This window comes from Austrofundulus limnaeus, unplaced genomic scaffold (assembly GCF_001266775.1).
Source record: "Austrofundulus limnaeus strain Quisiro unplaced genomic scaffold, Austrofundulus_limnaeus-1.0 Scaffold2031, whole genome shotgun sequence".
In the NCBI taxonomy this organism is placed as follows: Eukaryota; Metazoa; Chordata; class Actinopteri; order Cyprinodontiformes; family Rivulidae; genus Austrofundulus; species Austrofundulus limnaeus.
Genome location: NW_013954433.1, coordinates 21022 through 31980, shown reverse-complemented (window position 1 = coordinate 31980; position 10959 = coordinate 21022). Strand labels below are relative to the sequence as shown.

The 10959-nt window shown below is 40.4% G+C and overlaps 1 protein-coding gene across 1 annotated transcript; it reads left to right on the top strand.

Moving 5' to 3' along the window:
- Positions 1 to 856: 856 nt before the first annotated feature.
- Positions 857 to 9814, top strand: LOC106536923 (E3 ubiquitin-protein ligase RNF19A; the record flags this gene model as incomplete). The annotated part of the gene is given in 8 exon segments (XM_014034284.1): positions 857 to 1909; positions 4829 to 5037; positions 5855 to 5999; positions 6239 to 6401; positions 8501 to 8615; positions 8908 to 9069; positions 9356 to 9581; positions 9671 to 9814. Coding segments are annotated over 8 exon segments (1895 nt in total), but the record flags the coding sequence as incomplete, so codon positions are not given.
- Positions 9815 to 10959: the final 1145 nt, after the last annotated feature.

The window sequence follows — 10959 nt, the reverse complement described above, 5'->3', positions numbered from 1 at the left end:
GGGTTTTAATTTATATTTATTCAAACAGTCAGTTTTTACAATTTATTTTGTTATTAGTGGTTTGCATTTCAGTATTGTATATATTTTTTATCTGTTCAGAGTTGGATCAAGTTGCATTGTTTTAAATACAGTATCTTTATAAAGAACGTTTGAGTTGAATATTTTAGTCTTAATCAGAATGCAGTGTCATTTAGTGTCAGGCATTTAGTTGTTTTACTCTGGCATCAAAGTTGACTGACATTAATTTCTGTTCAGATTTTTTTTATTGATTTATACAGTATGTATTTTAGTGCCTCAGAATTACTGCTGACTTCACTTTACTGTAGAAAACTTGTTCCATTGTGGCGTCACACGTCCTCCTGTTTGCCATCAGCAGCTGACAGCCAGGCCTCGTCAATGTTGATGTTACAATTGAATCAGGACCACGTCTCTTTGCGTCAGTACTGCCTTCTTAGACTGACATTCTGGTTGGCAAAGCAAATGCACACTTTGCCAGCTGTTACTGACTGAGCAAAATGTCACACAAGCAGGAACATTGATGTCCTGCTGTTTGAAATGAGTACTGGAAACCATCACTTCAAACAGCTACTCATCAAAAGCACAAAATACACAAACTACAAAAACACACTGTGTTTTGTGAAAGTTAAAGAAATTTATTGCCATCTTAGTTTAGGTTAGACCAGTCCAAACTGTCTGGTTTTTGTTTTTGTAAATGTCAAACTTGGTGAACTTTTGAATTTTATTTGTGTGTTTAAAGAAAAAACTGTCCTGATGATATACTGTAATTAATTCTCTTTCCCTTTCCCTCTCTCTCTCTCTCTTTTACTTTTCATCTCTGCTTTTTGTCCTTTGCCACACATTTCCCTCCATCTTTTCAGGTTCTGTTGCATCACTTTCGCAGCACGTGGCCCCACCCCTTCGCCAAAATCCGGCTGTTAGATGTGACATCGAGGCTGCTCAGGAGAAGTCACCATGTCTTAAACACAGAGGGGCCTTCTGGAGCCCTCTCCCCCAACCCTGGCCCCCCTCCCCACTCCCCCYCCCTCGCCCCCTCTCCCATCAACCACCTCACACCCTCTCCCAGTCCCGTCCAACTTCCGGACCTCCCTGCCCATGTGAGGAACAGGCTACCCAGCCCTGGCTCCCTGCCGGCACATCCCTCCCCTCCCCCCGGAGAGATGAGCTTACAGAAGCACCAGCAGCTGAGYTGTGGAAGTGGTGGAGTGATGGGTTCTGACCGGGACCTGCAGTCCACAGCTTCCTCCATCTCCCTGCCWTCTGTAAAGAAGGCTCCGAAAAAGAGGCGCTTCTCCCTGGCTTCTCTTTTCAGAAGACGGGGACGAGATTCTAAATCGGGGCGCGAAAGGTCCAGAGAACTCCAGCTCCCTGGGCCTGGAGGGCTAACGGGAGTGGATGGCATTGCCAGCATTGAGAGCATCCACTCAGAGATGTGTAATGACAAGAACTCCGACTTCTTCTCTGTGGCTGTGGCCGGAGATGCCTCTGCTGCTGCTGCTGCTGCTGCTGCTGCTGCTGCTGCTGCTGCTGCCTCCACCTCATCTGCCTTAGGGCCTTCATCCTCTACCTCCTCCTCCTCCAGGGCTGGAGTTGGTTCAGAGCTACTGGAGTGCCCACTGTGCCTTCTGCGCCACTCTAGGGAGAGCTTCCCTGACATAATGACCTGTCACCACCGCTCCTGCATCGACTGCTTGCGCCAGTACCTGCGTATTGAGATCTCAGAGTCACGTGTCAATATAAGCTGCCCCGAGTGCACAGAGCGCTTTAACCCACACGATATACGCATGATCCTGGGCGATCGAGGGCTGATGGAGAAATATGAAGAGTTCATGCTGAGGAGGTGGCTGGTTGCTGACCCAGACTGTCGATGGTGCCCTGCCCCAGACTGTGGGTAAGTAATAAATACACACTGACAGTACTGCCAACAACTATTTTTATCCAGGTTTTTTTTTAGCTATTTCTAATTTAATTAATTGGTTATTCTAAACAATTGGTTTTATTCAAATATAATTTGTTGATTTATTTATTTTTACTTTTTAGTTTGCATGTTTTGTCCACGTGGGGAGTTTTCTCAGAGTACTCTGGTTTCCTCTCACAGATTGGTGTGCATGCTTTGAGCTTTGTATTAAAAAGATGCAGGAAATGGTCCTGCAGTCACAGCTTGTTCTTGGTGTCATGTTATCCGTAATCCAGCTAGGCTCCACAGTTTTGCAGCTTATTCTCCTTRATAACAACTCACTGGCCTGCTTCCATCCAGAATCTCAGTCTGACCATGTGACTAATTTTAGAGGCACCTCTGGGTTCAACTGGCTCCAGCTCATAGAGGAGTCAAACTGCTKCTGATTTGGATGGAGCGTATTGGACCTTTGTTGGTTTATAACTTGATTGTAACGAGTCCAGATTTTATWGTTATGGAAAACTAGGTAATTTATTTCTGTAACCTTATTTATATAATGTAGAAATGCAATTCATTTGGTTTTGTGGGCTGATAGATTTTTAATTCTTGTTTGGCTTTGACCTGCCTCTACAAAGTTTGTCCAAATCTACACCCGCATGTAAATTTCATTACAGTGAAGTGAGGCAGCTTCCTTCCAAAACAAGACATGTGACATGGACAGAAAAATAGATGCAACACTAGAAAGTGACCAGGTGTTCAATATAAAAATAAATACAACTTCCAACCTTAAAACAATATCAGAATAAAAAGATAAGACAAGATAAAATCAGGAAGGATCAGATAAAATCCATCCTGATGGGAGGAACCTAAAATTGCAGCACAGAGGAAATATTAAAATCAATACAATACTTTTTTTTTCTTCTAAATTTTGATTAGATTGAAAATATTTCCTGTTTTATCAGTCGTTGTACTCCAGTCCAAAGTGTACTGTACAAGAAACGGTTCTTAATATATCAAGTCAGGGTTAGTTTCCTCTCTGGTTGCTTCGAGACCATGTTTTTGATAGTGAAAATTGATCCACAAAGGAGGAAGTCTCCCAGGCTCTCTGTGGTTCTGTGATTAAATGTTAATCCTGAGGTCAGTCCCAGAGGAGCAGATAGACTTCTGCTACATGAACCAGTTTTACTTCACATAACAGGAAACTTAGCTCTGCTGTACCATGCAGCTGTCATTTTTAAACACATTTACTTTACAGTTTGAACTCTGACCCCTTTTCAGCCCCAACTGTGAGGACTGTGGTCTGCATCACATCATACTGTCATTCAGAGATGGTAACAGGCTGCCTTGTTAGGTCATGTAAACACAGTTATAGGAGTTAAGTGTTAAGCACTGTTAAAATATTTCACACAGAACCTACAGAACAATGTTAAGCATGTGTTATAAAGCCTCTAGCATGCACTCTCAAGCTTTATTAGTGTAGTTTAGCACAATAAACATAACATTTGCTGTACAAGCACTGATTTTTATTTGTAAGTTGTCATTTCAGCAGCTTTGTTTCTACATTTGTTCTCTATGCGTTAGGGTTGGGACAATATTGGCAAAAAAATTAATCACGATTAATTGTGGTATTTAGCCGATAACGATTAATTTGACGATTAATCCACTGGAGTGCCTGGACACCTTTATGTCCTAGTCACATKACCAATTTAGTGGGAAAGATTTGCTCTTCGTAAAAATCTGTTCCAAATTTTGTCAAAATTACAGACTTCAGGCTATACATCAAATTTTWAATTGTATTGATTGATAAATAAATTACAGAACTTTTTTTTATGTTTGTCATATTTGAAGTGGAGAGGAGCACCGAGCRGACTKACTGGAGAAATCTCCAGTAAGTCTGCCTGGTGGCATTAATTGCATTAATYGTCAAGTGCCAAAAAATAATCGATTGTTTTTCTGATTGTTTTTCTGACGATTAWTCGCACACGATACGATTATGCCCAACCCTACTATGCGTACTCCTGTAAATCACCTCTAGGTATGAGTGAGCATGTGAGTGGTTGTTTGACTCTGTGTCCCTTTAATGGATGGGACATGTCCAGAGTGTCCCCTGCTTCTTGAAAAGTGACTGCTGGATCAGATGCTATGTGACCCAAAGAGGGAAAGTGGGTAACAGAAAATGAATGGACGAATGTAWCAAAGAAGGCAGTTGAGAAAAGTCATGGTTGGAGTTTTAATTTACTTTTAGATGAATTGGTTGTGGACATGGATGATTATTAAGTGATTTTCAAATGTCAGAAATGGTTTTGTTAAAGTTATTCTGTGCTGCTGCCGCGTTAGGAGAGCCAGCAGCGTCCTGCCATTTCTTCTATTTGAGTAACTTCCTGTTCAGAAACATTTTTCTGCAAAGCTGTTGTCACATCTTTTTCATTTTTTTATGTATTTATTTTATTTAATTCAGTAAAACAAAAAAAAATCATGAAAAAATTAGATGAAACACTGATAAGGGTGCAGAAAGATGAATAAATCCTATGTCTGCCCCTTATTAAAAAAAAGAAATAACAATAAAAACCAACTTAAGCATGAACAATCTCCAAATTTGAAAAGTAAACAAACAAAAACATTTGGCATCTTTCATTATCCTATCTCTACCAAACATTGCATGGCATTATACTTTCCCAATAAATTTGRCTTAATCATCTTTTTAAATATATAAACAGTTTTAGAAGTTTTTGTATCGTCATTTTGTCTTATTGAATTCTAAAGGATACGTCTGTCAGTTGATATAAAATGACTGTTTTTAATAATAACYTGAAAAAGAGATCTGTGACCTCAGTGGGATTTGCCTAATTAAATAAAGGTGAATAAAATAAAGAAATGAAAGCAGTTGGGAACACTTTGTTTGTCCTCTTCCAGATATGCAGTAATAGCCTTTGGGTGTGCCAGCTGTCCAAAGATCACATGTGGCAGGGAGGGCTGTGGGACTGAGTTCTGTTACCACTGTAAGCAGCTGTGGCATCCCAACCAGACCTGTGATGCTGCTCGACAACAGAGGGCCCACAGCCTCCGCCTGAGAACGGTGCGCTCGTCATCCCTCAGCTACAGTCAGGAGAGCGGGGCTGCAGGTAAGATGACTTCAAACTGCACAAACACCTTTCCCTTGTCTTCTCTTTTGTTTTTTGCCATGTCTGTATTCACTCTACACCATGAGAAGAAATTGTAGGAATTAAGACATTGGCATCTTATGAAATCTTTGTTTAAATCAACTCTATTTTGACCAAATTCTTAGATTTTACCTATGATTGTCATCAACAGACATAACTTGCCTCATTAATCTGTCTGGAACCTKTTAGCACAACTGTTTGAACGTTGTGTTCTACTCAGGCAATTATAGATGGTTTGTCCAAATGTTTCCTATTTAAAGAACAGTGTTAGCATTGCTTTCAGTCAAGAGTTTGGCAGAACAAAAACCAACATAATTTAGACTGGTGGTGGCTAAAAGTTTTAATGAACTGTTTTTTAGAGTTCTTCTTAATAAATCGATCATTAAACATCAAATTTGCTTGGATTTTATTAATCATAATACAAAGAGCTACTTGTTTGGTTACATACTGCAGTGTTTCACCTATCATAAATGGGTACCCCCCAACTCCTGAGCTGTTGGTGTAGAGCTGATCACTGGTTTCTATGTGGTAGTCAGTCAACACTAGGCTTGTGCAAAATTGTATCCTGTGCGATTAATTGTTAGAGAAAGTGTCCCAGATTAAAATTTGGCACTTTGGGATTACTACGATTGGTGCTTWGTGATGATAATGTATTTTTGTTTGACGTGCTCTCACTTCCAAGCACACATCAGTGTTTTCCCTCTAAAGGCTGTCTGGTACTTTTAGAGTTAAAAGCTTGTTTTACCATTTGTGCATCATCACATTCTGTTTGTCTCAGCCGATGACATCAAACCATGTCCTCGTTGCGCCGCGTACATCATCAAAATGAATGATGGGAGCTGTAACCACATGACCTGCGCTGTCTGTGGCTGTGAGTTCTGCTGGCTCTGCATGAAGGAGATCTCAGACTTGCACTACTTGAGGTAAGTATTTGAGTCCACATTTCTGGAAAGTAGCATTTTAATTCACATAAACTGCTTTGGAAAAGTTGGAAATATTTAAAATTTATAGGTCCTTGTTTTTTTCCATTACTTGTAGCGTTTGGTCTTGTTGTTAAAACTTATTGCAAATTGGTTGATATATTGTTTCCTGAACAGTGGTTGATATTATAACCTTCAGTTCAGTGGAAGTTTCTGATCATTTTCCCTGACTTGTGTTTCAGTCCATCAGGCTGTACTTTCTGGGGGAAGAAGCCGTGGAGCAGGAAAAAGAAGATTCTGTGGCAGCTGGGAACACTCGTGGGCGCTCCTGTTGGAATCGCACTGATCGCTGGTATAGCTATACCCGCCATGATGATTGGGATCCCTGTATACGTGGGTAGGAAGGTGAGGCTACAGACGTCTCAGACATCTGATTGTAGTTTCAGCTGGTAGATGATTTGTTTAGTCTGTTTGAATTGCCATTGAATCACCACAATCATTTATGTCAAGTTAAATTTTCAGAGGTTTAATATTAGTCATGCTGAATACTGTGAAGAACTGCTGTCTCAGATTTGGAAATTTATGTTTTGTTTATTGAATGTCTACATTTCTACAAGGAAACAACAAATTAGCTAATGCTGTGTAGATTGAAAATAGAATAGAAACAGCCTTTATTGGAAATTTAGGTGTAGTTGCAGCAGCAGATACAAACATCAATCCACAGAAACAGTATATTGCTATGTGACATTATCAATTGTAGCAATATAATAATAAAAAAGACAGCATAGAAAATATAAAAATAGACTAAAACTAGAACAAAACAGAGTTCTTGCTGAGCTGCTACCACAGCTGCCTGCTGGCGCGGCGCCATGTAAAAAAAGGCATACATTTAAAATTAATTATATTTATCTCAAGCTGTTGAACTTTATTAATTGCATGTCTGTGTGCATAAACATTTTATCTGCATTATTTACAAGTGCAAACCTAGAAAGAAGAAGAATTTCACTCTACAATAGTAGAGAAGTATTCAGATTCTCTAAAATTCCCCACGTAAGGCTGCCAACAAAAACCAGAGCCAAATAACTTCTTCCCCTTTAAAAAAGAGCCTGCATTCTGAATCTGCATATGCTGCAAATATGTTGCTTTTTGGTCCTCATGTTAAATCTGCCTCTTAGTTTCTAAAAGTTGGTCACATGTCTATATTTTCAGATCAGCTTTGTTTTGTCTAAGGTACCTGTTTTTAAATAGCAGTAAGAAAGGAGACAGGGGAAAGGTGCTCACTTATAAATTAGCTCAAGTTCAGAGCTGAGACTGAAGAAAGTGTTTAATTTCCAGCCAGAGATTGAGTTACTGAAGGACTGATTGTTTACCCCACATCAAGTTTAATGTAGTCAAACCGTGACTCTGGCACCACACTGTGCCTCTGATCTCATCACAGTTATGTTATTGTCTGTGTTCACACCACTGGTTAAAGTCACCAAACTAGTTTAGAGGCTGGTGTAGGTGTGACCTGAAGGGTCCCCAGAGGCACCAAAAGACTGGTTTGAGACCAGACTGAGTCAGTCACCATTGATCATGATACTCAAAGACAGTTACTCTTTGGGCCAATCAGAAGCCATCACTGATTGTTGAGGTCTACAGACTCCTGAAGGGTCAGAACACCAACCTTTAGATCTGTCCTTTAACCTGTCCTGGTTAGTTTGTCTTCAACAAATATTAAAGACAAATCTTAAATTTAAAATTTTGTTGTTTCTCCAGGAACTCTTCTAGTTTTAGATTATTGTGCTGCACAAAACATCCAGATTATTCTCTGTAAATTAAAGTATATTCTCATCACATGAGGAATCATATGTGTGTCTGGCAGCACACACAGCCAGTCTAACATACGATACACCAACCTGAAAGACGGCTACTTTACTGGAAATTGTTTTCTGAAAGACACAAAATTGATCCTGTCTGCAGTTTGAGCATGTAAAGATTTTTTTAAAATCTTTTGTGCGCAGTCTTGTAGCGAGTCATGGCCTGCACTGACCCAGACTGGAGAAACATTCCACCCAGTCTGTTGGGAGCCACATACTGAAATGTGTTGTAATTCTTCTGTAGAAACTGGGCTTGACTGTCACTTCAGTTCTCTCTCAGATGATTCAAAGCAGTTATTTCCACATGCAGCATTTCAGATTTTTTCAGCTGGTTTTAGTCACGAGGACCTTCTTTGCTACTGTTAGTGGTGATGCTGGTTATTTGCACATTTTTCTCCTCCCCATAACACTTTTAGCCTTTCATTGTGTAAGTTTATATAAGTTTAGGGGTAATCTAAACCACCTTAGATGAAATACAGCCTTTGATAAGTTTTTTGAAGACCTTTTTAAATTAAGAGCTGTGTAGAGTCACTCAGAATGTTTATAACCATTACAATGTTCATCAGTGATTACGTTTATCATTGTGTTAAACTTTTATTCATCGTCTCTGACTGTCTCATCACACTCGTCTTTCTGATTGGTYAGATCCATAACCGCTACGAAGGTAAAGATATTTCCAACCACAAGAGGAACCTGGTGATCGCTGGTGGAGTGTCCCTCTCTGCCATCGTGTCTCCGGTGGTGGCTGCAGTCACTGTAGGTCAGTCTGCTCCCAGCCTGCTCGTTATCAAGCTTCTTTTCTCATCTGACTCTTTATTTTCATCCTKGTTCCCTGTTTGACTCTGCAGGCGTCTGGTATGTCCTTGCTTTAATGTTCAGATTTATACTCTGCTGAAGTTTATTTTCATGATCTCTTTGTGACGAGGGGAGATCAGAGCAGTGTTTAGTCCGTCTCATCTCATTCACAGACAGTATGCACTGTGGATCTGAAGCTAGCTTTTATTTATCCCTCGACTATGCCGGTTCCTTACGTGCTTTTATATTTTCCTCAGGCATCGGCGTTCCCATCATGCTTGCGTACGTTTACGGCGTGGTGCCCATCTCTCTGTGTCGCAGCGGAGGTTGTGGCGTTTCTGCAGGAAATGGGAAAGGAGTGCGTATCGAGTTTGATGATGAGAACGACATGAATGTTGGCAGCGGGGCGGCTGTCACCGGTACGTGTTGCTGCTGTGTGCTGACCTGTTTGTCTGCTGAACGCCACAGTTTGTCTCTTTAAATGAATGTCTGATACAACTTGGTGCCTTTGGGAAACAAATCTGCAAATGTCACAGGAGATAAGTTTACTGTGGTGTTCAATAAGTTTATTTTTGCTTTTTGTGGGAAGGAAGTTTGTGAAGTTATTTATTTTTAATCAAATTACCTCTTTATTTAATTTATTAAATGTATTTCAGCATGTGTAATGTACTACTTGTCTCATGTTGAGTTTTATTGTCTGTAAAGACTCTACATCAGTGGCAGACACCAGAAACAACCCCAGTATCGGGGAGGGCAGTGTGGGAGGGATGACAGGCAGCTTCAGTGCCAGCGGCAGCCACATGGACCATCTGGGAGCCACCAGGGACAACCTGAGCGAGACGGCCTCCACCATGGCCTTAGCTGGGGCCAGCATCACAGGCAGCATCACCGGCAGCCTCTCTGGCAGTGTCATGGTCAATTACCTGAACAGGTGCTGACATTTAGGTGTTCCTGCAGCACCTGCTCTCATAGTGTCCTGCGTCTGTTTTTGTCTCAATCTCTCTGCTCCTGTGTGGTCAGGCTGGAGGTGCAGGCGGATGTGCAGAAGGAGCGCTGCAGTCTGAGCGGGGACTCGGCCACAGTCAGCCTGGGTACAATCAGCGATAATGCGAGCACCAAAGCAATGGCTGGATCCATTCTCAACGCCTACATGCCTGCAGACAGGTGAGTTTATTACCCGAGCTAAGCAGGTAATAAAGCAGTTATTCTCTTCCTCTGTGTAGTCTTTTTAATAAAACAAATCTACAATCTGAAGATTATTCAGGATGTGTTGAACTGGTTTATCCATCCAGCAATAACAAGAATTTAAGATTTTATTAACACAACATTCATACAAATGTTCTTAAGCAGCAAAAAGTTATTCTGGACAGAAGAGGACCAGTTCAGTCTTTCTAGTTTTATTTATCCCCTTTGAGTCATATAAGGGAGTGGTGCTCCTTATTGCTGGTTCTAACTGCACTACTCCAAATATATTGTCTGCTGCCATTACTTTATTCAACTGGTGTACATATGTTTTATAAATTTTATTAAATTTTTCCTTTATCCTTTTTTTTTTATTCATTTGTTATATTTGATACCTGTTGCACCTTCACACAGAAGCAAATTCATTGTCTGTGAATCCTGTTCATTGACAATGGCAATAAAACTGATTCTGATTCAATTCCCCAAACCAACAACCCTTAATTGCCTTACTCTTGGCCCTTGAGCAAGGCCCTGGAATCCTTCAAATACAAAAAGTCACAGAAAACATCTTTATTTTTACATGATTTTATCCCTTTTGTTACATAACTGGCATATTGTCTTTTGACCTGGGCTGAAACAGGAAGTGACATCAAAGGGGAACTCAATGGTCTTTATTAGAACTCTGACTCTTCATCATCTCTCTGATAGTGACTCACAATAATGTGAAGAAACATCAGATTCTTTTCTCCAGTGTTGTTAGCAACTCGGTTCGTGTGAAAACATAACCCGTTGACATCACTTCCTCTTACTTTACATGTGTGTATCTCAACAAATGTTCATCACAGTGATGGGAATTTTTTATACGTTATTAATGTTATCTTTCTACAACTGTGACATCAGATTTTTAAAATAAATATAGACACAGACACTTTAAMCCCCCAGCCGCTCCCCGCACTGCCTTACATGGCAGCCCACTGCTCCACATGTGTGATGGAAAAATGCAGAGAAATTATTTCCCCACTGAGGGACAATAAAGGATATAAAAAAATGTTATTTTTTTTAGCTTCTGTTTCAGAATACACACACACACACACACACACACACACACACACACACACACACACACA